Here is a 27,007-nt window from a genome sequence, read left to right as displayed (position 1 = left end):
ACAAGGAACATACTCTTGATTTATTAGTGTTACTCTCTGGAGCTTTGGCATATTTGGATGTAGAGGACTACCTCTACCTGAGCCCCTCGATTAACATGTCGAATGCGATGTGGCGTAAAGCTTCAGCTTAATTCGGTTCTTTTCTTCAATAAACTTTTTTATTTGCTCGATAACCGGGGATTAAGGTCAAGCGTTCCACATACGCGAGTACGGTCGGAGTCTGCGTAATGTGCCAGATAATTTGAGCAGGCTTTATTAAGTTGAGTTGATCTTAAAGTGGATATTTAATATAATGCCTATTGCTCAGCGCGTATCTTCCTTGATCCTGCAGATGCTCAGATCAGCAACCGAGCGTCTCGCTTAAGACCATGACCTTACTACTCTATTGTGTGCAAGTCAATGCGAAGAGGGTAGTGATCATCCTTAATGATAAGTATAAATATACAGTTTCCAGCAGTACCTACTTATTCAAAAACACAAACATTCATTCTGCCTCAGCATTTTCATCAACACCTCAACTTCTCTATCTACCCCTAAAGCATTTCACATATATCAAAATACACCAAAATCCAACAAACATGAAGGTCCATTCGTCCGCGCTCATTGTCCTATCTCTCAGTGGCGTATCTCTTGCTAAAGAGTACGGACAGTGGGGTGTCTACGCATATACCGACCGAAACTGCGATAAGCTGCTTGGCCAGTGGCGAGATGATAGGTTGCCAAAATGCACCAGTCTTGCCAACTATCCCGATGTTCTCGGCATCAGAGTCGACGTCAAGAACCTAGGCCCGGTCACATGCGGGTGGGTTGTCAAGACTTATAGTTCTCCCGACTGCAGTGGCGACGGCAGAGAGATTACACGAAATGACGTCTGCGTTGACACTCCTTTCTTTGGAGACTTCAAGAAGCCTGTTAAGAGCTTCATCGTTGGCCAATTTCCCTTTTGCGAGTAGATTGATGAATAGGTTTGGGGGTTAAGAATCGTGGAGTGGGTTGCTGCTGGACCTTTGGCCGGTTAGGTTTGTGTTTTTCTTCTGTTAACCAGTTTTCACAGTACCCTAGTTGGCTATGTCTAGGGAGGAAGCAGTAGTGAGTTATATTATAAGATATAGAAGGAGCCGGGTCTGCATAGGGTTGTATTTAGTAATAGTTATCAAACGCAATAAAATACATTTATATAAGACATAGCTAATTTTACGTTCTGTAAGATTAAAAACTTTACTAATATATATCTTTAGCTACTTGTTATTAATAACTGGAAGCTAATAACAGTATCTGCAGATATAGCTATTGTCTATTGCCTTGTCATCCCGGGCTTTCTAATTATGGATCAGAACGATAAGACGTTATGGGAATAGAATTTACCAATAATATTGAATAAGCCCTCTAAGTATTTAACACACTATTTACATAAAGCCCACAAGATTCAACCTCTCGGGTCCATAGCTTCCAAGGACGCTCACAAGTCCTCTTCGACATCGCCTGCGCCACCGAACATTCTTCATCGCTTAAGTATGTCAAGGCCGTGCTTGACCTATTTGTGGCCTGTAGCGCAGTAGTAGTTGTCTGGATTGTTGCGTTCTTTTGTGTATAGGTGGCCCATACGACAGCAACTTCGATACTGTCTGCGACTACTGTGAAGCCATGGCCTCGCATAAGTGTAACATTGTTGCCGTTATCGAATGTTTTTGCTAGAGCTTCTCCAGTCTGCTTGTTTCGAACAAGCATATCAGCCTCTTGCGTAGGATCTCGGTGTTTGGCGATATCAAAGACTGCAGCACCCTGGGGTCCGAGGAAAGCCGCCATGTGATAGCAAGCTTTTAGTGGGACGCCTGAGATAGCATAGGGAACCACTTCCTCTGAGTGGCTATGTACAACAGCGTGGATATTTGGGTGGCGTTTATAGATCTCTGAATGGATCCTTCGTTCTTCATATCCTTTGAGGGATGTTTCTTCGACTGGCTCCGCGTCGTCCACTCTGTACTCTATCAAATCTGCTGGAGAGGACACTACCCCGGGAGCTACGGAGCGTGACATAATAAAGACATCGCTGTGAATAGGGTGTCTGAACGACAGGTGACCGTAAGCATCGAGAACTTGATTATGGTGCAGAATGTGGCAACCGTCAACAAACTTGCGGTAACACAGTTGGAGTATCGCAGCGGGCTCCATCGGAAGCGAGAAGGTATTTAGAATGTTTAGTTTGTGTAGAAAAACTTCTGTATAGGAGAAGCTATATTTATACGGCTTGAGTCGTGACCGACGTTATGCACTTGTAGCTCGGATTAGATGCAGTTCGGAAATCCCCTCCGAGCTATTCGGCGGAGCTGTCTGCGGCATTTGGCTCATTTCCATTTCCATTATACAACTAGCCTAGCTTCAACAACAACTTCATGGCCAACTGTGTCGACTCTCTTCGAACCACTAACATGCTTAGTACCCTTCGTAACTCCACTTAAGCTCTACTCATATGAAACTATACGACGTCAATTAATGTTTACTATCTTTTTCACGGAGCAATAGCTTTAAAGCAGTTTCAACAGTGTAAATAAGTTTCCATTCCAAGGTAAAATTCGGTACAACTTATCACACTTAATCCGATATTGACTGATCAAGCCCCGTGAAGCCACTGTCGGAACCATAAAGATACTGCATTCTTGGCTCTTTCCATTCCGTCCCTCTCGCCCGGCTTACTCTCGTCTCCACGGATAGCAAACCATGCTCAAGTCCAGGAAAATACTGGTAATCATATGCTACCCCAGTCATCGGCAGAGCCTCGTTGGCGTATGCCTTCAATTCTGGGGTAAATTGGGGATCAAATTCGGGAGCCAAAATCTGGGTCGGGACGCCGATATTTGCAATTTCTTCTTTCTCAAGAAATGACGGGTGAGAAGTAGAGATGCAGTCAACAAGACTTAACTCCTTAGCCCCAAGATTAAAGACAGCCCATCCACCGAAACAGTACCCAACGGCCCCAATCCGAGAAAAAGATGATCTCAAGGTTTCGGCAAATCTAACAAGCTCTGGTCTTCGGACAGTCTTGGAGTTGCGCTTGAAAAATGCACCCAGGTCGAATTCGCCCATTCGGCTTTTGTCATACAGGATTTCAGTCGGGATTACCTCTCCACCAAAACTAGAAGGACAAAGAAGGTCAGCAAAAAGTTCTCTGCCATTTCTGAAACAGGGAAGCTAACAGGTCTGGTACATAGACAGTAGCATTAACCTCTTGAGCAAGATGATCGGCTAGAATTCGGGTGTTGTTGAATGTCCAACCAAAAAGGTCATGGACGATTATGACGGCAACATCCTTGTTTGTGCCAGAAACATAGCAGTTCATCTCGGCAACAGTGTTGTTTCTGCCTTTAGGCTTAGCCTTCCATTGAAATCCCTTGAGACAGCAGTCAGACATGATGAAAGCGATGAAAAGGATGAATAATAGAGTTTCAGAAAGATGAGTGAAGAATCCGGTACGATATCATATTTGGGTACTTCTATTAGGCCCTTGTTATAAGAGCGTTCAAGGAAGCCTCGTAAGTGTTGCCTGAATTTGGGGTATGAGACAAACTCTCTGCCAAGCAAAGATCAGACTCAGTCGCTACATGGTCACCCTAAGATGGCCGCATTCAGAACCCTGACGGGGAGTACGTAAACTCCGATATGTCAGTTCCGCCCGAGAAAAAAAGGAGGACTTTCATTATCTCCTTTCCCCGAGATTACGAAGGTCTTTTAGCATTACCGTCAATTCGGATGGCTGGTTCCGAGAAGGAATAAAACCGAGAGTTTCGGACTTTTGCATTTTGGAAAAAGGCCGACTACACAGTACTCCTTTAACTAGCCAAAATTAATTAATTACTAAGAAGGCTAAGGTACCTATTTATAGAGAATATAAAAAAAAGATTATTAAGGAAATACTACTATTTTTTAAAATATGTAGTTTAAGTAGCTATAAATATAGAAAAAATTAATTATAAGTATATAAAAAATATTATATAGTTAACTACTTCTTTATAACATTCTTAACCATCCAGTATCCTGGCAAATACCCTTCAGATAACCCCCGCGCGATGCTCAACAACATACCAGGTCCATACCTAACAAAACTATCTCCACCTTTACTTGACACACCAGTGGCATTCAGGTCATGGTATGAATCCTCCATGGTTAGTTCAACGAAACCCTCACCCAAGTCTACGTATGTACAGGCCACGCTAGCCTTTTCCGTGCTAATCACTGCACCTGAGGGTTCGTCGTAAACAAGAGCCCCGGGCTGTACCAGCAGGAGTGATATAAGGTCCGACGAAGCCTGGAGATGTGCCGTAGCCATTCGTAGATCTAGGTAGGGATGATAGAATGCTGATTTGATGAGCCAGAGGAGAGGTGCCGGCGTTTGTGCGGTAAATCGGGTGTTCCAGGTGGAGGATGACAAGAGAATTAATCGGGGCTTCTTTCATTCCCTGGTAGAAGACCGTTTCATATCATCAAGCACCTCAGTAATTGTCTTGGAGAGATCCTGTAGCACTTTCACACCGGCTATGTTGCTGTTCTCTCCAAGAGCGCAGACGATGGTATCGGCGTCGCGCAAACACTCTCCCACGGTGGCCTTGTCGGTAATCTGTCCTTGAAAGACATGTATGTTTTTGTATGTCGTCAACTCGGGGATCATCCGAGATAGTTTTGCCGTGGAGCGTACCATAAGTCTCAGCTCCACGGAATCACGAAACCCCTGGCGTTTGATGAACGAACGGACTGTAGCACTACCAGTGCCACCAGTCGCGCCAAAGAGAGCAATTCGCCGGTGTGAGGTTGCCATATTGAATAGCTGAGAATTCAAGAGATAACAAGAGGAGATCGAACGACTGTATAAGATATAAGCTTGGGGGTAAGAAATATACATTCTAGTGCTATCAAGAGATCCTTTATAGCCTTTGCACTGGCCTTTGACGTCGGAGCCACTTCCGCGACGGATATTTGCGAACTTTGCGCGAGCCGAAGCTGCTGGGCCACCTCGGCTGCTCTGCATTATAGTGAAAAATCGTTATTCCGAGTTGATAGACTCTACATCCAACGGCTCACATCGCGCGCCTCACACGTGACAAATCGTGCCCGAGCATATGGACTTAGAAGCCTCGGAAATGCAGTTGGGACTTATGGCTAAAGGCTTAAGTTAGCAGGGAGGATTTGGGACCTCGGAAAAAGGTTATAAAGGCTCTGCTTCAAAGAATAAACCAGAAAAAAAAATTGTTGTATAAAGGAATTTAATTATTGGAAGTTATATTGCTGTAGAATAATATAGGAAGAGAAACATAAGTTGAGGTCCAGTACAGTTAGATAAACACTTAGAATGTAAGCATAAGTAATACAGATATACCTAAAGGCAATAGTATTTAAGTTAGACAATTGCATCACTGCCAAGCCCAAAGCCAGTCCAACCGTTAAATTCGGTTAAGAACTTGGCCGCCGCTTGCTGATATAAACCATCTTCAGACCCTCTAATTTCCTCAACCATTTTCAAAGCGCGAATCACCTTTGCCCAATGCATGTCGGTGCTCCACTTGCTTTCCAAGGCCCTCTTGGAGATAGATTCCCAGCTGCTATTGTCCGAGTTCAAGGGCCTCATCTTCTCGACCCCAAAGCTCGGGCGCAGCTGCATGAGATACGTAATGGTAGTGAACAACCCAAATTGCTTCATCATGGTAAGTCTCCTATCCTCTGGCATGATTGGAAGCAGGATACGAAGAGCGTGACCGACGGTTAAGACATGGGCCAAGAAAAAGTCAAAGTTCCCCTCCTCATCCACAGTGCTTAGAGAGAGGATCGCAGAAGTCTTCAGCCAGTCCTTAAACTGAATGGTTGTGTTCTCGACCACCAAAGCGTTCCAATGCTCCAACAGTTCCGACTCATACTTACTGAGTAAAGTGAAGACGTTGGCGAATCCTGGATCATCAGAGTAGTTATCAAAGCGTTTGTCGTTGTGGATGTTGATAAGCATCTCCTCCAGGCTTGCTGTCTTGTATGTTGAATTGTCTGGAAACGCATCGTCCAGAAACTTGTGCGCGGGATCATACTCGGTACATCCGAGGCTTAAAGCCTCTGAGATGACCTCCTTGCTGTTGAACTCATACCCATAAGCAAGGTGAATATATGGATGGCCGACTAACCTTCTGATTAGTACATATTGAGAAAACGGTTCACCAACAGAAGAATAACGCACGTCCGCCACAGAACCCATTAACCAATGGCTCCTTTCCAGAGAAAAGATGATCAAGGACGACTTTGTTCCAGTCTCCACCATTTCTTTCTATCTGATCGTCGAAGTAATCAACATATGCGGCCGTATATCTGTCACAGATCTATTAGCAATTCATATCACATAAGATACCTCTAAATGTGGAGTTGATGTACTTCTTATCACCAAGGTGGTCCCGCCAGTTCTCAGCCACGATAGTATACCTCACTACCTCAGCATCGACGGCAAGAAGGTTAGGCTCTTCTGCATGGTAGATCTCCTGCAATTTGGCAGTGCTTGCTCCTAGAAGATAGGAGGATCCTAGAGCCTGTTTTTATAGTCAAGTTCTAGCATTACCCAAACACATTAGCTGTCTAAGCACAGAGACTTACATGAGGTATATGATTGTGGAAAAGCAATCTCGGGTTACGAAGAACAGCGTGGGCTAGATGGTTCTTCTTGAGGAGGGCGTCCAGGGTTTGGGCTGGCTCGTCCTGCTGCTTATCCAAGCGATATACTGGTGCTGGGTAGAAGTCGTTTGAGGAGCTCATTGTGATTCAATAAATGTTTAAAGAATAAAGAATTTGAAAGATAGTTAATTGCAAATGTATATCGTCTACGACGTGCAATGTGATATTTATGTATGTCCTCGCAAAACTAGGTACTTACTGCTTTGAGGTACGCAACGTCGGCCCTCGCCACGATGATATGGAGTCAGGTCCCGGAAAGTCCTCCGTGCAGAGGGACCTCCTTTGTTCATGCCATTACATATTCTAGACTTCCCAGGTCATCATGCTATGAGCACCGACCTAGAAGCTCAAAGAACACGCCAACATGGCATGGCCCAGACTCCCCCGCAAAATCCCCACGATGCATCGGTCACTTACCCCGCTATTACGGACAACGGCATTTGTTTATTCTCCGTCCAAAGACGGACTTTTAGGGAGCGGTCCGAGAGTGGACACTTATGTAAACATCAAATATCGAAGACTAATGACACATTTTCAGAGGCAACAACTTCAGCGTTGTACTGATCGATGTGACACCTGAATTACAGTTGGTTTGTACTGCACAGTTGGCCCAATGCTGTTAGCTTTAGACTTTGAGAACTGCATGGCCCCGATCGACACGATACATAGGCCTAAATAGATCCGTTACCTTATCAGGTCATTATGACTGCCCCCAAAAGGTTAAGCAGCCTTGATCAATGTATCCTCGTCGCGCGAAGCCATATAACACTAGGCTTTCAGGCCGAAGACGGTAATGGCTGAATTTAACAGCTGAAATGAACTCAAATGTCTGCATGTACGATCAGCAGATACCTTTGAATCCTGCAATGTTCTTTTGTCAGCCCCGCAACGGTTTCAACTGATCCGTACGTATCATATCGATGGGGCGTATAGATCACCCCGCAGTTCTCGATATGGAATAGGCTCAAAGCAGGAGCCGAGATCTACTCGACATAGGATGGTTGGGACACTTTCCTCTATTTCTCTAGCCATACGTGTTGTGATTGCATTTGGTCACAGAATCTTGCTCGACACCTTACAGCAACAGATATCACAAGCAACTAATCATACGGCAGCTGATATTCATTTCATTCCTATTCTAGGCCAGTAATTCCATTTCACACGACCGAAAGCGATGTATTCACCACCCGGAACCCAAACCCAAGAACGCGACAAGAGTCCCCCACGACAGGATATCCCTCCGTCAAAGATCGTTAAAGACGCTGCGAAACGCACAGAAAATAGTATTGTCCGCCCTCGCAAGCAGCAGAAAGTCGATCTGGCGTGCGAGGAATGCCGATCCAGAAAAGTGCGATGTGATGGACTGCGGCCCGAGTGCAATGTATGCAAGCGGAGGCAGAAGCTTTGCATCTACTTGCCTGAAGCCTCAAGGCTTACTGGTAGTAGACGGTAAGCGCCAGTTATATACGCTCTTAGAGGAGAGTAATCCTCTTATGGCTAGCACTAGGGTTCTACATTCTCTCCACGATCGTTTGGCCAGCCTCGAGGCCAAAGCAAATGGCGAAACAAAGCCCGAACCATCGACAGAAAATATCACAGTTAGTACAGGCTTCGTCGAAAGTTTGCCGTTGGTACAATCTCCACCGGCATTCAACGTTGGCCCTTCCCCTTCTCCATCTCAGCGATGTACCACGGACTCGATACTCGTACCAGCACGGATCCTCCCACATCCCTCTACTGGTTTGTCCACCACGTACGCGAGCGAAGATACCAGTCCAAACATTGGTAGCCTACCGTCGGGCCAGGACCTTGGTGATATAAGTGCCATGGGCATGGCTCTCCCAACAACAGAGGCGTCGACTCATATTTCCAGGGAGTTCTATGGGAAGCCGTCAGCAGCCTCACTGCTTCACGATATGTTACATCCTGATCGACGACCATCCGCGCCAGGAGATTCCAAGCAAGACTCTGCTATTCATCCCTCCCCGCCATCAACACGGCGCTGCTTCTCGGTTCCTTGTTCCTCAAATACAGATGAGTATCATCTCCCACCACGTCATGTGGCTGATAATCTCCTGTGCATATATCGAGAGAGGGTACAGATCATCTACCCATTTCTGCATTGGCAGACTCTGATGGAGGCATATAACCGCCTTTGGCTCAGTGATTCTGAGATCAAGAACATGCCTCATCTCACAGGAATTGGACTTGGCGGTTCGCAATGTCCAGTTCCTGTATTCTACTGCGCACTCAATGCAGTCTTTGCCCTCGCCACTCAATTCACTGACGGCTCAGCCCACGACCGCAAGGAGAGGACCACTCCTTTTCTTCGGCGCTCCAGGCATCTTATGCATCTTGATTTCTTGGATAATGCTAACATTTCCTTGATTCAAGCACTATTGATATTCGCACGGTATCTTCAGAGCACAAATCTCCCTAGCCGTTGCTGGAATGTAGCCGGTATGGCGTACCGCATGGCTCAGAGCTTGGGCCTGCATTTAGCAATGAACGAGACAGGTACTTCTGAGTTGGAACGAGAGGTCAGGCGGCGCGTGTGGCACAGCTGCGTATCTCTAGACACGTATGAGAATCCTTCGTCCTGTATCCTGTTACCTATTTTGCTGACTAGCCTCTTCTTTGCAGTGTCTTGGGCATGCTAACCGGTCGACCGATCTCATACTCAATGGCATCGACGGCTCCCCTTCCCTCCATATCAGACGAGAAGTTCTGTACACAGAACCTTGCTAGCTGTGATGGTAATAAGAACGACTTTCCGGCAGCTACCTTCTTCGCAGAATCCATCAAACTCAGCCATATTCTCCGTCAGATTCTCGGTCACATATATGACCCCTGGAAAAAGCCTGAAGTCGAGAAGGGAACTGGCTTCGATGAGCGTAAACGCTATAGGAAGTATGTTTCTAGTACTATGGCGTTTGACGATGAGCTAGACCGCTTCGAGGCCGAATTGCCAGAAGTGCTTCGTTTGTCAAGTGACATAACAAAGACTCATATCGGGAGCATACTTGCACAGCAAAGACACGTTTTGCGATCTAGGTAAGAAGCCGAAGAGAGATTCTTCTGCACCCTTGCCTCCACTCCCGACTCTAATTAATTGCCTTATGAGCTGATAGATTCCTGCACATACGGTTATTATTATATCGTTCTTTCCTGGTTGAGTTCTGTCAGCGAGCTGATCCCCGAACAAAGGTCAGCTGGGTAGGTGAGCCCAGAACGTTCTCGTCTCAGCCATACGACGCATTCATCGAGAAGTGCTGTACTGTCTGTATTGAAACTGCGCAGACTCTCATAGACCATTTCAGTCAGACCACCACAACTCACCCCGGATCACCGTGGTATAGCTGTTACTGTACGCCAGAAACCCAAGAACAAACTGCATCTTCCCGCTAAATCTCTACAGATGTTTATCATGCTGCGATAATTGTGGTCGCGGCAGATAATCATTCTTCGCAGCTGAGCCACCTGAATCACAAAAACCTTCAAGAATCATGGCGGGCTTATGAGAGTTTCTTTTGCCGAATGTCCAGGCATAACCCGGACATGTTTCGCTACTTTCACTTGCTGGAACGCCTTTCAGGTTTCAAGGGACCTCCTCACATCACCAATTCTCTCACCCCAAGCTCTTCAGCATCGTCAAGTGACTCTAGCATCCCCAAGACGTCAGATAGGACAGGCAACCTGGGGCGGCTAGAGTCCCAGACAATTGAAGAGATGATTGAGCACCATATCACAGATTCGTACCCAGAGCCAGATATGTCTCTTGGGTCAGGAAACGATTGGTGCGCTCCGTCTAACGAGTCTAGCAACGCGGGGCTTGAAACATTACTGTGCGACGACCAGCTTTGGACTCTTACCGAGTTCTGCATAATGGATGCTGGAAGCATATCCATATAAAAGAGTGATTCCATCTAATCACTCGTCCTGTATGTATCATCCCCGCACTATTAACTCATGTGCTCAAGTCATGAATAGGAGTAGCTGTGTAGGAGAAACCGGATCAAACTGACTTTACTTATCTTTAGCCCAGCACTTACGAAATCTCCTCTCGTCCTCAGAAGACCGTATGACTAAGGTACGAGGGGATTGGGGTGTCTGAAGCTGTTCCAAAGGAGTGCGCGTTGCTGCCTGCAGTAGCTTCGATATGCATATTCGGACAAGTCATTATCGGGCGGTTCAGAGAGACATTTCAGATCGCTATGTATCACTATTAAGAAGTAATTTAGGTCTGAAGCGTTTGGCAAAATAATATACATATCCAGAATAAACCCTGCAATTTGCTGGCATGCTAAGCCCACTTGATATCGAACTCGTCCTCGTGCGTGCTTATGCCGATTTGAATTGGATTGTTCTCTCGAAGAGTTCGGAATATCTAGTTCTGCTTCCCTGGCTTCCTATTTCTTAACCGCCTTTTGCCAATAGACTAAGCACGCCGAGTTATGCGGCATTGATACTCTGTCTAGCTGTCCTAGTCCCGTAGTCCAGACCAGATAGGTCGGAATACAAACCATTATTCGGGATTTTAATCTACTGGAGACCTTCACCTCGCCATACTTTGCGATTAATCCTTCCCCTCGGAACCTTAAGCACCTTCCCAGCTAGCGATTCGGAAACAACTATGAAGCCAAATCCTTGCTGATAAAAACACGGATCGGACATTGTCAAATTGTCCGAGTCCCGCTTTCCGGCCCCGAACGGGAAATTGTTCTACCATCCACAAAGCTTATCGGAGATCACGGATGAAATCCCGATACCAAGTCCCGCTCTTCGGGTGCGCTGTTGGATGAGAACCCGTATCATGGTCCTGCGGAGTCTCTCCTTACAGAACTTGACCAGCCGCGAGGCCCTTATAATTACACCATTCCACCTGCACTCCGTCCTTGAACTACCATTTTATGCCTTGTACCAACAATAACAGGGAAAAAGCAAAGGCGATCCAAGATGGCAACAACAGACTTGGGAGAGCTCAACAAGCAGAATGAGTGTGGCCCGCGAATTGAGCGCTCCTTGACGCTCCACTTCACAGGAGACTGGGGCATGGCCAACTTTCATCGTATCTGCTCCTGGCTATCACAGCAATTTTGTGATCGTGCAGGACCTAAAAGTCAAGTTGCAGTGTGGAACTTGCGTGATGGAGGGATGGAAGCTATCACGGATGTCTTTTCTGGACGTGTACATCTCTGTATTGCAACACCTGCCCAACTCACGACGACGGCTCTTACAGGTCAGGGCATCTTTCAACCTCATGGACCTATGCCGTCGCTTCGGTCGCTTGGAGTGCTTCCTCAAAACGACCGTATGGTCTTTGCAATAAGCCCCAAGCACAATATTCATTCTTTTTCTGAACTGCGCGAAAAGAAACCAGCCTTGCGGATAGCTACATCAACTAACGACGGAACAAACTTCATTGGCTATATTGCATCGGAGATGATGAAGGCTCATCTAATCGATGAGGCCGAACTCAACTCTTGGGGAGGCCAGTACATCACAGCGACGCGCCCAGAGCAAGCCATGGCGCTTGTGATGAGCGGGGAAGCCGATGCTCTTCTCCAGGAAGCTATCATGACGCCCTGGTGGGAGAGCGTGATTGAGAAGAACAAGTTCGTTCCTCTGTCTGCAGAGACCAGCGCATTGGCTCGATTCCATGAGAACAACCCCGGGTCAACACGGCCTAATACAGATCCATTGCCTGCTGGATTCTGGCCGTCTTTGACTGAGCCATTGCCCTGTCTCGACTTTTCCGACTTTGTCGTATTGGTTCGCGACGACCTCCCAGAAGATGTTGCACATTTGTTGACCTGGTGCTTGGTCGAGACTCGGGCTGGTATCGAGAGTCAATACCACCACTTGCCGCCAGAGAAGAGCCCTCTGACATATCCACTTGTCCCTCGAAAGATTGCGCAGTCGCCTGTACCTCTACATCGAGGTGCTCAGAGATATTATCGAGAGGCTGGGATTCTTTAATCAATACTAGCTGCAGTATATGTTATCAGCGCTAAGCTCAGTTGGATAGTGGTCTAAATGCACATCTTTGTCCCGGTTTCTTCTTGGTTCATGGCTTATAGCCCAATGTGCGGGCTACTTTACCACTTTTGTCCCTTTACACATCTTCACTTCGGTAAGACCCAAAGTGCAACTAGTGTAAATCTCCTGAGTTGTCTTGACATAGGAATATCGTATTGCTAATTTCAGATCGTCATACGAAACTTGAGCAAGTTTTCTTCAAGGATCTCCTTCTTCTTGTTCTCTAGCTCCTCCATATCCCAATTGACTGTAATAAATCGACCCGACAGCCAATCGCGTCGCTCCTGAGATAGCCAAACCAATGTATCAGCAGCCAGCTCCACCGTGTCATTTAGGTGAGAATGCATCGCTTGGGGCATGTTCAAAGCTAGCTCAGTCTTAATCCCGCCCGGATGAATCGATATGGCGATTAATCCTTGCTCGTAATATTCCTTGTCGATGAATTCGGTAAAGCGACAGAGAGCGAACTTGCTCGTCTGGTATGCTGATGCTCCGGGGACGATGATCTGAGCTCCGACGCTGCTGGTATTGATGATGGTTTTGGTCGCTGACTTGAGAAGCAGTGGGATGAAATAACGGGCGGAGAGATAAGTGCCCTTCATGGTGACCTCCCAAGTCCACCACCACTCCGATGGATCAGACTCGGCCACCGGCTTCCACTCCTCAAGACAGCCCGCGTTGTTGATCAAGATGTCTAGGCTGCCATCGAGTATTTCCTCGGCGGTCTCTGCGGCTGCCTTCACCGATTCTTCTGACGTGATATCCAGTTCGACGGAACGAACGAGAGGTTGGGGCCGATTGGCCTTCTTGGCAGCATCTATGACGGAGGCTTCAACCTTGGCCATGTCAGAACGGGCCGCGAGGATGATCTTCGAACAGCCTGCCACGGCGAAACGAATTGCGGTCGCCTTTCCAATTCCTTTGGAGGCGCCCGTGATCAAGACTGCTTTTCCTGACAGGTCGGCGTTGGATGGATCAATGAACGGATAAGTGTCGTTATGCGTAGAGACATATTTGGCCAGAGTGGGCCAGTTAGTCTCACGCAGAGAGGAATCCTGAGCCGACATGATGGGTTTTGAGGACCGCGACTGAACCGAATATGGTGCCTGCTTTCTTGATTGCTGTATTCGTTCAATTTATATACCTGTGATCCTAACGCTTGGCCGCTATGGGTTAATAACTCATACGTAGTAGTGATGCCGAGAAGACGGAGTCTCGGCCGATGGGACAACAGCGGGGTAGATACTTTGTGCCTACCCTAACAATGATCTGATCTACCCAAAGAAATGTCGAAAAAATATTACAATATCTCTTGGAATCGTAATTAAGCTTACAGATACTATTTCAAACGCAGTTCAACCCTTACAGGCCACTTACAGCCACCATGAGGTCTGTCGTCTTCAAAGGGGTCAAGCAGGTTGCTCTTGAAAATCGGCCGAAACCTACAATTCAAGACCCGACCGACATCATCGCCAAAGTGAAATACACGGCTTTGTGTGGAAGGTTTGCTTGAAATTGCGAAATATTGCTATTTATCAACTACTTACTACTTCACAGCGAGCTCCATGTCTTTCGCGGGCATCAACCTTCCGGAACCGGCTTCATCATGGGCCACGAGTTCACTGGCGTTGTCGATGAAGTCGGCTCCGCTATAACCAAGCTCCAGCCAGGCGATGCGATTGTGAGCCCTTTCACCGTGAGCTGCGGAGAGTGCTTCTTCTGCAAACACGGATTCTCGTCACGATGCGACAAGAGTCTTCTCTTTGGTACCGTTCCTCTTGATGGGGCGCAAGCGGAATATGTGAGGATTCCGTATGCTGAAAGCACTGTCGTAAAGGCTCCCGAGGAGATTGACGACTTGAAGCTATGTCTGATGGCGGATATCTTCCCAACTGGCTGCTATGCTGCATCTAATGGTCTGAAGGATCTGAGTAAAGAGCAGGTCGAGGATAGCATCGTCGTTTTGATCGGATGCGGACCAGTGGGTATCTGTGCCCTTATCGCCGCGCTGGAGTACAAGCCCAAGGCCATTCTCGTAGTTGACGGTATCGAGTCCAGACTTTCACTTGCCAAGAGCCTTGGAGCCGAACCGTGGAATTACCTCACGCAGAAAGATGAGCTGGAAAAGCGAGTCAAGGAATTGAGTGACGGCCGCGGTGCTGATGTGATCATTGAGGTTGTTGGACATAGCTCGGCTCTGGATATGGGCTTCAAGCTTCTTCGACCATGGGGCATCATCTCTAGTGTTGGTGTACACAATGGAGAGATTCCGTGGACAGGAAATCAGGCTTACGGGAAGAACCTCACTATCAAGATGGGCAGATGTCCTGTTCGGAGTAAGTTTACGTCGCGAGGAGTGAAAGCCGCTGTCTAATGGTTATCCTCAGGCATCTTCGAAGACTCATTGAAGCTGCTTGCTAAGAAGCAGCATCTCTTGGAGTAAGTCGCCATACCGCTAGATTTAACCGCGCTAACATACCGCAGCTTCATGACCGCGACGGTAATGCCGCTCAGCAATGCTCTTGAGGGCTACGAGCTGTTCGACTCGATGAAGGCTCAAAAGGTCATATTCGATGCAGAGAAATAATGGAGTGTTCTTGTATTAAATATTGCTACCAATCGCAGTTTTACATGGATGAGTAGGTGTAGCAGAGAGGGCCAGCACGAGTATCCATATAGTCCTTCACAACAGGCTCAGTATCAGCTAGACGCATAACAGGCATCTTGTCGTTGATATCGGCAGTGTTCCACTTGTTGGGGTCGTTGAAGCCGGTGTAGTCAGCCAGACGAGTGGCATTGCGACCTTGCCACTGGAGCAATGTTAGTAAATATGAAGATTAAAGGCGCTGGGAAAGCTCTTACCTTGGCCCAGACTCGATCAACGTTGGCGTGGTGAAGGAAGAAGAGAGGCTCGTTCGGAGATGTAGCGGGGCCCATATCACCGAAGATGATGCTGTGAACTAATGGCCTGTTAGCATGTATTGATCGAAGGTGCATGGAGATGACATACTCTGGGCATGGGGTAAACCCTCAAGCATATCAGACATGGAGTGATAGCTGTCAAAGCTGTAGATGGTATCCATAACCCGAGAGTTGTACGCAGTAGCTTGCATATCACCCAGGATCTGATTTCCATCCTCATCCTTGCCAAGACCACCATTGAACTCGCGAGTAAAGCAATGAAGACGGTTGCCTGGGGTGTTCATGTCAGGCCATCCCATAGCCAGTGTAAGATTCGTGTTGGCAAAAGGTCCATCGACAACACATCGCTTGAAGCCAGGAACATCACTGCCAGTGAGTTTTGCATCACCACCAAACCCAGTCTTGGGATCAAAGAGGGGAGAGTTGACAACGTCGTTCTTGTCGGCGTCAATCGTCCAGTCCCAGTATGGCTGAACACCCTTGTAATCACACTCATCGCGGAGCATATCCTCATGAAGCTGGACATACCAACGATGCCAGGGGAGGAAGTTTGCGACAAAGTGGATCTCCGTGTTGAGGCTGAAATGGGTGTACACAAGATCGTCCATGCGCGTTGTGACATCGTCTATGGCTTCGTATGCCTTCTTGGGGAGGTTGCGAAGACAGACTGCAGCGCGGAGATATTCCGTCTTTTCAGCGCTAGTGAGTTCGCGCCATTCTTTACGAACGACGGGGTCGGAGCATGAGCCCTGGGCGCGGGCTACGGGGCTGGCGATGGATAGGGCTGCGAGGGCCAGGCTGGCGAGGAACGAGTGGGCGAGCATTTTGTTTAAAGCGAATGTGTTGAACGAATGACTGGTTGGTAATGAAGGACAAGCTTGCCTGGTTGATTGAACTTCTTAAAGGACTGTCCAAGAACTTAAATAGCGAGAAGATGCAAGGCCTGTCCCCTGTACCGGTATATTATTGGTAATTCTCCTTTCCGGAGCTACCGTCTAGCGGCATCTCATACTGCCAGTATACGGGAGAGGCTGTCCACTACAAAAAAAAAAAAAAAAAAGCACAGCCGGGAGAGTGGAGTAAAGCCGTTGAAGAAATTACTAAAAAAAGTTAAAATAGGTAAATACGAACTCTAACATTTTCGGTCATCTCCTCCTTCTAGAAGCCAAGAGCGATTCAGTCGTCGCTAAGAATTAAAATTCCGGGGCCTTGGGCGGTTTTTCCACCAAATGCATCACGCTGAAACCCTTAGCGGGACCTTAAACCTTCGTTAAAATCTTTTTATAGCGGTTGAGATCTGGGACAGGGGTTAAAGGGTGGGATACCACACTGAATTAGGACTAGCCAGGGTACACAGACCATAGGGTAACTTCATGCAATTGTTGTTGCCAAGACATTAAAGGGTGAGTTCATCTGAAATCCCGTATAGAATTGTCAATCGGATCTAGGGAGATTAAAAAGGATTCTTGACGAGATGTCACTGGTAGGTGCTTATTCATAGATGCCCCTACAATGAGGCTGAATGTTGATATAGTCACTAATTAGTTGTTGGCCAATAGATTCTGATCAGGCTGCATGAGGGGCCTCTTCGCCTCGCAGCCTGACCATCTTATCAGCGAAACTTTCTACATGTTCAAGCTCACTAATCACCTGGTCCTCCAAAATCAAAGCATCGTCCCACACATCATGAAGTCCTGGTTTCTCGCCCCCGACTTCACCTTCACTCCTGACGGACCCCTCCGGCTTGGCGCTGTCATCCCTCATCCCAGTCGTCCGACACAGACCCTTGCATCACCCCGCACCGACGCAATCACGCTTCCCGAAGTGCAGACTCTGGTCGAGACGAACCACTCTCACTCGAATGATGTCACACGAACAGCTGGTGTCAATCTCTTTGCCAAATTTGTAGAGCTTGCTTCTGCTTCTATTGGCTATGAGACCAGCCGTCGCAATGCGCTGGCGTATGGAACCGTAGACCATGAGATCCGGTCTTTGGCGGCGCCTTTTACGAGGGAGTTTCTGCAGAGTATTATCAGCACGGAGGCTGTTCAGGAGCATATCCACTCTGCCGTGTTTGGAAAGCGGACGGTTTACTTCGTATCTGGACTTAGAGTTGCCACTTCGTCATTTACGGTGACGAAGGAGAAGGGCATTGGACATAATACCTCACTGTCGGGTTCGGGCCCAGCAGGTCCCGTGCCTATTGAAGTCGGTGCCGGTATTTCAAGTGGAAAAGAGAGTTCCAAGACCGACTCCTACGAAACTGCCCCTGGTATTATTTTCGCTTACCGTCTTCATGCCATCCGAGTTCGTGGCAGCGGCACTGTCGACTCCGAAATGTTCGTGAACAAAAAGGCCTTCATGCATGGCAGACCCGTCCCTGATCCTGAGCCTTTTGAGGTTACTGACGTTGATGCTGAAGTCTTGAAGGCCGATAGGAAGGAGGAGGAGGATCTGCCGAAGTATGAGATGGAAGATCTTGGAGATGAGGAGTACTGTTTCTTGGCGGAGGCATAGTTTTGCGCTTCTTCCTCCATGTCACGAGTCTAAAATAGTAGATAAATACTGATGCTATGCTTTTTGATGTTATCGGTACATAAATGGTGATACTGCATCATACATAGCAGCCCATGCCCTCCATGCATCCGCCCTCTCACTCCAGAACCATATCGGGTTTATAAACCTATTATTCCCTGTCTGGTCCGGTGCCATCTTTTCCAACAATCTTCTCATACCCTCAGTTCTCCTCAAAGACTGTACTGGACTTTGTTCTGTCGGTATGGGAAGAACTGTCGAGAGAACTTCTGCGTATGCTATCGTCGATGCTGCTATACCAGCAGCAACCGCTGTCGCTATCGATGATCCAGGATGGCAGATTTGAGGGCCAAACTGTTTCGTGATCTCATTGTTGAGACGTGTTGGTAAGTTATCCCCGAACGTGCCGAGAGCTATACTATTTCGGTCAATTATAGGTGGGTTGCTTGCGTTAAAGGTACCCTGGCAATCTGTTGCCCTTATTGAGATGACGGATCGATGTCTCGCGGGAAAAGCTTCTCTTTGATAAGCCGCATTGTTTCCTGCGCTGGCTAAGAATGTGATGTCACGGTTCCGCTCAACGTCTTCTATAGCTGCAGAGATGACGTCGTCGTCACGTGGGAAGCCGAAAGACATGGAGATGATATCTACTTCTGCTTCAAGCCCGGCCCAGCGAATTGCCTACCATCGGGTCAGCGTCATGACTGCCAGTCAATGTCGTATTGTGCTCACCTGTGCTATTTGGTCACTGCTGAACTCGAGGTCCCTAGTATTCTTGGCAACTCGGGCCACATAAACATGAGCTAGCGGAGCTGCTTCCATGATCAGTCGAGTCATCAGGCTGCCATGGCCATATTGATCTTCCATACAGTCTGCACCTGTACCTTCGCCCCCATTACTGGCAAAGTCCTTCCACGCTCTTATGGACTTCTTCCTCCTTGGTATCTTGCAAAAAGGCAAGTCTGCATCACACCCTGTGTCTAAAACCGCTACCTTGACAGGCTTGAACTCGTGGTCCGGCTTTGCCTCACGTATATTCATGATATGCATACTTATATGTTTCAGATTGTCCAGCCAGTCCTCTGGAACGATTGTCTTTCCAGTATGGAATGAGGCTACTTGCGAGTGAAGCTTATTATGGGTTTCGACCTCCTTGCATTTCGCCAAGTAGGACACGTATTTTGCGTCAGCTTTGAAGGCGATGTTGACGAGTTTTGACAGCGGTTCGACAATCTCAGCATAGACTTTCCGCCTTACGCCATCCTCACCAGTGGTGATGGCAAGCTCGTCTTTAGTAGAATTCTTGGTTATTTTCGGTTTCGGGGTAGAAGCGGTAAATGTTCTGGGATCTAGGCAGTTCGCAGCGGCTCTGGCAAAGATATCCCGATGTGTTGAACGCGCCCATTGTGCCTTTTCCAGCTCACCCAATAATTGCCTCGCGGCACCATGGTCTCTGTTCAGTCGAGAGATAAGCGGTAGGTGTGTCATAGGCTTGAAAGGCTTTGAGAGTCCAATTTGCAGGAGAACAAGTCCCAGGCTAAGAATGTGCGGGAAGGGGTGCGTCAGCATTGCCCTTTCTTCATTCTCCAAGTTTATTTGTTGACATTCGAAGTCAAGTGGCATATACACCCGCAGTGCAAGTAGATCTTTCGGCGAATGCTGGTGATCCATCTCATGCATGAACCAAATATCATCGCTCGTCCAGCGGTGTTTCATCAGGTCCGATTCGTAGAACTGCCAGAAAGAATGTGCAATAGCATGAGCGAGTAAGATCTTGTCCTTGTCTGTCAACTTATAGCTCTGGATGGCTAGAGACAGTGGAAGCCCTTGTCCCGGGCATAAGAATCTCTCAAGAGGAGCAGGTGGCGGTAGGGATACAAGACCAATGCCTTTGACAAAGTTGAGATTGAGTTTGGCAAACAGTTGATGTTTTAACACTTGGCAGAAGTAGTCCGAGTTGATTCGTTTCAGAGCAGAGATTTGACCATCTCCCTCCTCATCGCTGGAAACGTTTGCAAACTTGACACCACCTCTGCGACCTTTCGTTTGCCTTGATCTGGTTAGCAAGATAGGATGTGAACCACGTCTAAGATAGTACTTACATAGGAATACCTAGCCACAAATGTTGCCAGTAACTCATATTCTCTGAAGAAATCACCACCTCAAACTGAGCATGCTTGCTCTGTATTTGTGGCTTCGCATCAAGGTGCAGTCTGATCGGATGAGCTAGTTCATGATGATGGGGCTTCACCTTCTTGGATTTACTCAGCCAAGATTTCTGCTGTGCCATTTCTGCATGGTGACAATATGCGTGCTGGTGAAGAGCCTCAAACAGGTTCTTGCTGACATGCTGAGGAAAGTCATCTGGTTCTGGCAGCTTCGATCCTGCTGTGATTTGGTTAAGACCAGTCTTTTTCTTGGGCTCATCTTGGCTGAGTCTGGCTAGAAACGCGTCGCACTGTTCCTTGGCTTTGATTGGGAGCGTTTTGTCTGTGATGAATGACAAGGATATAGACTTCTTCAATCGCGACCTGTTACCTGGCCCTGCCAATGTCACCATGCGCGTGTAGTCCTCACCAGGGTTGGTCTGGCTCCCCGCTGGAGTTGGAAACTAGATATCTGAGTGAAATGTCTCAAAACAGAGGGAAGCAACCCACCAGGCAAATCTCAAGCAGAGTATGCAACAAGACTGCGGCAGCTTCTTCAGCCGCATCGTCAAGCTCGTAGCCTGCGAATGACTCTTGAGCTATTTGGCCCAGCCTCGTTCCAACTTCCCCCGCGAGCCGCGCTCTCTGGCGTATCCCGCACTCCATCACCAGCGCGTACACTTCTTTAGCCACTTCAGCGACCATTTCGCATACGCTGAAGCGTTGAGTCGCCATATCGTCACTGGCATGTTTTGTTCTCCGTAAGGCTGAGCTATGTAGAGTGGAGGTCTGATGATCTGTTTGATCGTGCGGCTGAGTATCCCTGTAGCTTAGCTCACGTGACGATAGTCGACATGAAATCCTCCACTGTTCGCCCTTATGCAGCTGCCTCATCTCATCCTCCCCATCTCCTCTTCTGTACCTCTGCTTTTCTGTTTAGCGAACGCAAAAAATGCGCCACTGTGCATTTTGTGTGTCGCGGCCATGGATCTCATGAATCTGACTGCTCGGGACCTTTCCAACAAGTGTCTTGAAGCTTTCCAACTATGCTTAACTTTTCGCTCTCCCGAGCCTGATTTGTCCAATCAGCAAGCGTCTCATGATGAGCGATTTGAGTATCGCTTGGCAGATTTCAATCTCTGGATCGATGGAATCGGCGCCTTGGCTCCTTCAAAAGCCTCACTAGATGCCAGGTTGAGTGAGCGACCGATTGACCTTTCCCTCGTCAAAGGAAACCTTGTTATGCTGTTTCAGTCGCTCGAAGACTGTTTGAATCTGCTCAATGATAATGGAGACCTCGAGTACACCTTGCTTGACATAGACTCAGCCTTAGAAAGTCTTGTCACTTTGTCCCTAGCTATTCGTAGGACAGGGCGTCGGTCGCGGCTTCACAAAGCAGATCGCCTTTTCAAAGCAGAAGAACATGCTGAGTTGAGGAAACACTTGGAAGCCATTATTTTTCTGCGTCCTGGGTCGGGTCCGTGCTTTAAAGATGATGAGTTTCGAACCGAGATCGAGTCGCTGACACCACTGCAAAATCATCTTATCACGGCCAACTTGAAGCGGAGAAATCGTTTCATACAGGCTCAGCTACACTCTCTGGGTTTGAAGAAAAGAACTTTTGCCTTTGAGTTGCCGACCCCTGAAGCCGTGGAAAAAGGTCCTAACCCTGTCCCCATTTCGACGAGTGAATTAGAAGATGTTGCCGTCCCCATAGTCTCCGATACTGACGCCCAACCTCACAAACCGCTGCCAGCACCCATGTCAGTCACCTCAGCTTCGGTCCCCGAAAGTAAGCTCGAATATAGAGAACCAATTTCCAAGAAAACGGAGTCTACACCAATGACCGTCATTACTCAGATCACTGCTTCTGCTCGATACCCGCGCCCACGAGTGTACGATAACGAGCAAAGGGTTGTTCAGTGTCCATGCTGTTGTCAGACCTTGCCCGTAGCAGAGGCCAAAAACAACAACCGATGGAGGTGAGACTGCCCGTCACCATTTCGCCTGGTCACTAGTTTCTGATGCCTTGTTAAATATGTAGAAAGCACCTAGCAGAGGATATACGCCCATATACCTGCATATTTGACAGCTGTCCTACGCCAGACGTGTACTACAGTAGTAGATCGATGTTGGAGCAGCATTTCCGACAAGACCATCCGCCTGTTTGGATATGTCCTTTGTGTGATGAAGGGTCAGTCTACTCTACCATGAGTGAAATGATGGACCATCTTCATAAAGCCCACCCAGATAATGGGGAGGACATCTCATCCATTATTTCATCGTCCGCACAGACTAGGGTGGGCATAAAGAGCTGTCCCCTCTGTGAAGTCAACGGCGAAGCCGACTCTCCAGAGCTCATAGACCACGTCCTGGAGCACGTACACGACTTCTCGCTCCGGTCTCTTCCGTGGCCTAAATCCTCAGAAGTTGATATCGGCGGTGAAGTCGGGTCTTTCAACTGGGAAAGTGGCGAGGCTGCTGCTATCACTCAATGGCTGGAGGTCTATGAACATGATATGGAAGACATTGATCCTACATTGAAGCTATCAACTTGCGACTATGCCAGATTGGCAATTATAACCGAACAGATGGAATCTGTGAGGCACGATAAGCTTGGCCTTGATATCGGCTTTGCTGACGACCATGGCGACGATTCTGCTGAAGCCGAGACTGATGTTTCAAAGCTTACTCAAGACACTCTTGAATCTATACAGGCCCTTTATGTGGTCCTTTGTCATCAATGCTCTGCTAGATGGTATAGAGATGAAGATGGAATGCAGTGTCCCAAATGTCAGAGCGAGTTCGTTGAGATTGTGAGTTGCCAACTACTATTTTCTGCGCGTCAAAATACTAACAATCGTCAATAGCTTGAACCCGAAAGTGGTTCTGATGTTTCAGATACCTCAAGTGCAGAGTCTGTTGGGACGTCTCGCTTCGCTACAATAAAAAGTCGTGATGGGTATGGTGAGGAAAACAGGCATTCAAGCGATGCCACAGGCTCCAAACCGAGCACTCGGGAGTCCATTTCAGGCTTTCGAAGATTCACTGACCGCCTCTTCTCCCGCAAGAAAGCCGATAATATTGAACCCCGGCCTGGCCAGGACGCCCCCGAGACCTTGGTCAAATTTCTAGGGCTTAAGCAGAGTGCCGTAGCGAATCAGCAGGCCTGGAAGATTCTGTCCAACGTTTACTACAGGCGGCTAGACTCTCCCACGAAAACACCGTCAATGTTTGCAAATTTTATCAGAGATGTACAACATGAGGATGTTCTGTCAACCCATCCACCTGTGTCTGATCTGGATACCTTTTTACAAGTTATGGTCTGGTTTTACTTGAGTCCACTCAAACCATTGCCTCCAAAGGACCTTTCAAAACCTATATCGAACTATTTTATCAACAGCAGCCATGAGACTACCCCTTACATATCCATTGGACCTCGGAGTACTTATGATGCGATCAGTCATGTAAGTCTAATATGCCAACCAAGATGAAGGCGTGTCTGACTAATGAATAGGTACTTAATTACGGATATCGATCCATTAACATAGATGTCTGGAATGGTACTACTACTACAGATGAGCGAGATATGCAACTCAATGAGCGGCATGAATCTAAACCAGCTGGGACAGTCGAGGCCATCAGCCGACTCATTGGGCGTATGCCGCGTATCGGAGCGACTGATTCAAGGTCTGTGGATCCGAAGACCGCGCTCTCTGGATCAAGTCACTTGAGTTCCCCTGCAGAACCAATCGTCACGGATGGTAACTTCCCTGGTACACCATGTGGTTTCAGGGGAGCTTGCCAATTGATCAGAAGCACTGCTTTTATCCATACTAATCTACCTGTGATCATTAATATCATGGTCCACGCAAACCCTGGCCAGCAAGATATGATGGTTAAAATCATGAGGGAGGAGTGGCGCGAGATGCTGGTAGATGAGCCACTCGAGGGATGCGATCCACGATTTCGGCTACCAAAATTGGAGGACCTTCAAAATCGGATACTTGTCAGAATCTCAACAATTACAAGTCATGCTAAATATGGATACGCTTCGCAGCATGCCGAAGATTACTACGACGCGAGGCTAATCTCCATTATACAGCCATTAGCCAAGCTTGGGGTTTATTTGCGACAAGAACATTTTGAAAGTTTCAACACTCCTCTTGCAAAGTCACCGAATCACCTCTTCTCATTTCGCGAGGATAGGGTGCAAGGCCTTATTCGCGCATCACCCACCGAGCTTTTTCAGCACAACCAACACTACTTTCTTCGTGTCTATCCGAATGCGTCGATACAAGCCTCTTCAAACCTTGAGCCCTTGTCGTTTTGGAGACATGGTGTTCAAATGGCTGCAATTTGCGGGTATAACGTAGATGAGGGTATGATGTTGAATGAAGGAATGTTTGCTGATGAATCAGGATGGGTTCTGAAACCTGTCGGTTACCAAAGCCAAAGCAATAATATCTCGACCGATCTCGAAGCAGCTTCACGAAAGGAGCTTGATCTATCTATATTCGTTTTCCGAGATCAGGAGTTTCTGGCTCGTACGCACCGAGAAATTAAGGACCTTTCATCATTCATGAGAGCCTCACTCCATGTTGATGACGAAGTAAATACTTGGGTACCAGGAGGTGACTTCCCAATATCTACAGATGATGGCTCTGGTGCTTTGGGCTACGAGCTCAACTTCCATGTAGCCAAAGCAAATCCCAGCATCTTTCCAAAACTCAGCATCCTTAGGTAATCAACCGAGTTTTCTCGTAAATAAAGCTAACAATGTTATCCAGGTTGACGTTTGCGGATCACTCGTCAGATGACGGTTTGTTCGCGTGGGCCAGTCTCAGGCTAGATCGCCTGAAACAAGGTTATCGACTAGTGCAACTTTACGACGGCGAAGGGGTCCCATTGATGCAACAAAGAATACTTTTGAAGTTTAAGATTAGTTGGCAGTAATAGAGACCAACCCTAGTGGTTTCGTGAAAGTTGTATAGGGCCTTCCATCTGACTCCTCTAAAACACGTCTCACTCTTGCTACATATACTACCTAATCTATGGTAGCATTAATCTCCTTGGCGACGCGAGCAAGTTTCTGAGAGTCCAAGACCTCGACCGCGTCCGGCAGAACCAATCCATCAAACGGTTTACCGGCATCTTGAATCAAGGTCTCGATACCCCGCCCATTTGCAACTGAAAAGATCTTGACGAAGGGCGATGCAAAGCCCAATTTGAAGCCCTGATCGGCCGAGATCACTACCGTCTCCCCGTCGTGAAGCACATTCTGACCAGATGAACCCTCTAGCTCGACTTTCAGCTTGCCCTCGACGACGAAGAGGCAGTGATCTACGGTCGCGAACTTGATGTATGATTTGAAGATTGACGCCTTGTAGGCGCTTGACGATTCGATACTCGAAATGGCGAATCTCTCTCCATTCTGACTCGCGAGGATGAATGGACGCGACAAGACGCCGCCAGCCATCCATCGCGGTCCTGTGTTTGACCGGAGAAAGTATGGCTGAAGAGGCTCACCTAACTTGTTCTCCGTCTCAAGCCAGTCGCTGAGTTCCGCCGGTTTGAAATCGTGAGCATAGTGGACATCGAATTTATCCTTAGCAGCCACCATCATAGCCATCAATTTCTCTTCGTCCCTCTGCGAGTTTTCAGGGAGGACCAGGCCATCAAATTCAAGGCCTGAGAAGCGAAAGAAGTCGACCCAGTCGCCCGGTGCCACAAGATTGAACGACTCGCAATGAGGGCCAAGCCACTGGGGATTGTGGATAACTTTCTATAACGGCGGGCGTGAGTCACTCATTCACGCACTATTCGGGGGGCCTTGTTCACTCACCGGCGGTACGTAGGCAAAATCCCCTGGGCCTAGAATGCGGCATTGATCCCCGGCCCATACCTTCAGAAAGCCCTTGATGACCAAAAACACATCATGGGCTTCCTCGTGCCAATGGAAGCCTGGCGGGTCAGACAGAACTGAGCCGCCAGCCAAGACAGCAAGGCCACCGTTTGTCTGCTTGGAAGAGGCGAGAATACGAAAGACGCCCTTCCAGCCTGGGAAGGTGATCCTCTCACCCGCGAGTTGCGGGAGGATGTAGTTAGTGCGGGAGTCAGGCGGGGTGTTGACAACTGGGATAGACATTTTGCCGAGCCGGGTTGAGACTTGAAACGATTTGGGTTGTAGATTGGTCGGAAGACTGAAAGTAGTGCTTGTAAAGGCTTGGAAGATAACGATAAACTCACAAAATGAGCTGCTCATATATACTACATGGTTCACCGATAAGGACAGACTTCCTCGGATTACACCTCACCCCTGGATTATTACATCGCTGATATCTATTTTACCGCACCTAAACGTTCCCGCTCCGATCATCTGGTGCAGGCCCGGGAGTCAAGCGACAGACAGAACGGTTAGAGAGCCCGGCAGATAGTTCCGCTAGTCTAAGCCAGTTCAGTTGAATGATGCGATCATAGCTTTCAGCTGCGCCAATGCCCGGCTTTGGCGTTAATTGGAAAACGGCTTGAAATGTGATTCCAATCGTCTAAATTAAAAGAGCATAACCTATAGTAATTTCGTCGCCCGGGTTTTGCTCTAATCTCCGAATGCAACATGTATTCCGATACTCTAACTTGAAAGAGTATGGTCTACCATGGTTCCGTCC

The 27,007-nt window shown here is 47.8% G+C and overlaps 14 protein-coding genes; 6 read left to right on the top strand and 8 right to left on the bottom strand.

Moving 5' to 3' along the window:
• Window positions 1-578: 578 nt before the first annotated feature.
• On the top strand, window positions 579-953 carry FFUJ_10279 (uncharacterized protein; the record flags this gene model as incomplete). Its single annotated transcript, XM_023569044.1, has 1 exon — window positions 579-953. The coding sequence occupies one exon, from the start codon at window positions 579-581 to the stop codon at window positions 951-953; it is 375 nt and encodes a 124-aa protein (XP_023436314.1).
• A 433-nt stretch (window positions 954-1,386) lies between these two features.
• FFUJ_10278 (uncharacterized protein) lies at window positions 1,387-2,172 on the bottom strand (the record flags this gene model as incomplete). Its single annotated transcript, XM_023569043.1, has 1 exon — window positions 1,387-2,172. The coding sequence occupies one exon, from the start codon at window positions 2,170-2,172 to the stop codon at window positions 1,387-1,389; it is 786 nt and encodes a 261-aa protein (XP_023436313.1).
• Window positions 2,173-2,592: 420 nt separating this feature from the next.
• Window positions 2,593-3,409, bottom strand: FFUJ_10277 (dienelactone hydrolase family protein; the record flags this gene model as incomplete). XM_023569042.1 has 2 exons in its annotated part: window positions 2,593-3,133; window positions 3,195-3,409. 2 exons carry the CDS (start codon window positions 3,407-3,409, stop codon window positions 2,593-2,595), a joined length of 756 nt encoding a protein of 251 aa, XP_023436312.1.
• Window positions 3,410-4,447: 1,038 nt separating this feature from the next.
• FFUJ_10276 (uncharacterized protein) lies at window positions 4,448-4,810 on the bottom strand (the record flags this gene model as incomplete). The annotated part of the gene is made up of 1 exon (XM_023569040.1): window positions 4,448-4,810. The coding sequence occupies one exon, from the start codon at window positions 4,808-4,810 to the stop codon at window positions 4,448-4,450; it is 363 nt and encodes a 120-aa protein (XP_023436311.1).
• Window positions 4,811-5,389: 579 nt separating this feature from the next.
• Window positions 5,390-6,777, bottom strand: FFUJ_10275 (uncharacterized protein; the record flags this gene model as incomplete). XM_023569039.1 has 4 exons in its annotated part: window positions 5,390-6,153; window positions 6,212-6,339; window positions 6,403-6,554; window positions 6,619-6,777. The coding sequence occupies 4 exons, from the start codon at window positions 6,775-6,777 to the stop codon at window positions 5,390-5,392; spliced, it is 1,203 nt and encodes a 400-aa protein (XP_023436310.1).
• Window positions 6,778-7,870: 1,093 nt separating this feature from the next.
• FFUJ_10274 (related to transcription activator protein acu-15) lies at window positions 7,871-10,608 on the top strand (the record flags this gene model as incomplete). XM_023569038.1 has 5 exons in its annotated part: window positions 7,871-8,145; window positions 8,204-9,277; window positions 9,340-9,750; window positions 9,828-10,063; window positions 10,115-10,608. 5 exons carry the CDS (start codon window positions 7,871-7,873, stop codon window positions 10,606-10,608), a joined length of 2,490 nt encoding a protein of 829 aa, XP_023436309.1.
• A 1,044-nt stretch (window positions 10,609-11,652) lies between these two features.
• Window positions 11,653-12,675, top strand: FFUJ_10273 (uncharacterized protein; the record flags this gene model as incomplete). The annotated part of the gene is made up of 1 exon (XM_023569037.1): window positions 11,653-12,675. One exon carries the CDS (start codon window positions 11,653-11,655, stop codon window positions 12,673-12,675), a length of 1,023 nt encoding a protein of 340 aa, XP_023436308.1.
• Window positions 12,676-12,899: 224 nt separating this feature from the next.
• FFUJ_10272 (related to oxidoreductase, short chain dehydrogenase/reductase family) lies at window positions 12,900-13,802 on the bottom strand (the record flags this gene model as incomplete). The annotated part of the gene is made up of 1 exon (XM_023569036.1): window positions 12,900-13,802. The coding sequence occupies one exon, from the start codon at window positions 13,800-13,802 to the stop codon at window positions 12,900-12,902; it is 903 nt and encodes a 300-aa protein (XP_023436307.1).
• Window positions 13,803-14,119: 317 nt separating this feature from the next.
• FFUJ_10271 (related to formaldehyde dehydrogenase) lies at window positions 14,120-15,322 on the top strand (the record flags this gene model as incomplete). XM_023569035.1 has 4 exons in its annotated part: window positions 14,120-14,238; window positions 14,293-15,071; window positions 15,123-15,174; window positions 15,220-15,322. The coding sequence occupies 4 exons, from the start codon at window positions 14,120-14,122 to the stop codon at window positions 15,320-15,322; spliced, it is 1,053 nt and encodes a 350-aa protein (XP_023436306.1).
• Window positions 15,323-15,362: 40 nt separating this feature from the next.
• FFUJ_10270 (monooxygenase) lies at window positions 15,363-16,481 on the bottom strand (the record flags this gene model as incomplete). XM_023569034.1 has 3 exons in its annotated part: window positions 15,363-15,545; window positions 15,598-15,695; window positions 15,746-16,481. 3 exons carry the CDS (start codon window positions 16,479-16,481, stop codon window positions 15,363-15,365), a joined length of 1,017 nt encoding a protein of 338 aa, XP_023436305.1.
• An 862-nt stretch (window positions 16,482-17,343) lies between these two features.
• On the top strand, window positions 17,344-18,174 carry FFUJ_10269 (uncharacterized protein; the record flags this gene model as incomplete). Its single annotated transcript, XM_023569033.1, has 1 exon — window positions 17,344-18,174. The coding sequence occupies one exon, from the start codon at window positions 17,344-17,346 to the stop codon at window positions 18,172-18,174; it is 831 nt and encodes a 276-aa protein (XP_023436304.1).
• A 69-nt stretch (window positions 18,175-18,243) lies between these two features.
• FFUJ_10268 (related to thermostable alkaline protease precursor) lies at window positions 18,244-21,088 on the bottom strand (the record flags this gene model as incomplete). XM_023569032.1 has 5 exons in its annotated part: window positions 18,244-18,873; window positions 18,925-20,242; window positions 20,295-20,803; window positions 20,850-20,920; window positions 21,019-21,088. The coding sequence occupies 5 exons, from the start codon at window positions 21,086-21,088 to the stop codon at window positions 18,244-18,246; spliced, it is 2,598 nt and encodes an 865-aa protein (XP_023436303.1).
• A 235-nt stretch (window positions 21,089-21,323) lies between these two features.
• On the top strand, window positions 21,324-25,086 carry FFUJ_10267 (related to 1-phosphatidylinositol-4,5-bisphosphate phosphodiesterase; the record flags this gene model as incomplete). XM_023569031.1 has 4 exons in its annotated part: window positions 21,324-22,321; window positions 22,384-23,155; window positions 23,210-23,806; window positions 23,857-25,086. The coding sequence occupies 4 exons, from the start codon at window positions 21,324-21,326 to the stop codon at window positions 25,084-25,086; spliced, it is 3,597 nt and encodes a 1,198-aa protein (XP_023436302.1).
• Window positions 25,087-25,386: 300 nt separating this feature from the next.
• Window positions 25,387-26,487, bottom strand: FFUJ_10266 (probable dioxygenase; the record flags this gene model as incomplete). XM_023569029.1 has 2 exons in its annotated part: window positions 25,387-26,124; window positions 26,185-26,487. 2 exons carry the CDS (start codon window positions 26,485-26,487, stop codon window positions 25,387-25,389), a joined length of 1,041 nt encoding a protein of 346 aa, XP_023436301.1.
• Window positions 26,488-27,007: the final 520 nt, after the last annotated feature.

Source organism: Fusarium fujikuroi, chromosome FFUJ_chr10, assembly GCF_900079805.1.
Source record: "Fusarium fujikuroi IMI 58289 draft genome, chromosome FFUJ_chr10".
Classification (NCBI taxonomy): Eukaryota; Fungi; Ascomycota; class Sordariomycetes; order Hypocreales; family Nectriaceae; genus Fusarium; species Fusarium fujikuroi.
The sequence above is the reverse complement of the archived record's forward strand: the minus strand, read 5'-3'. Positions and strand labels throughout refer to the sequence as shown.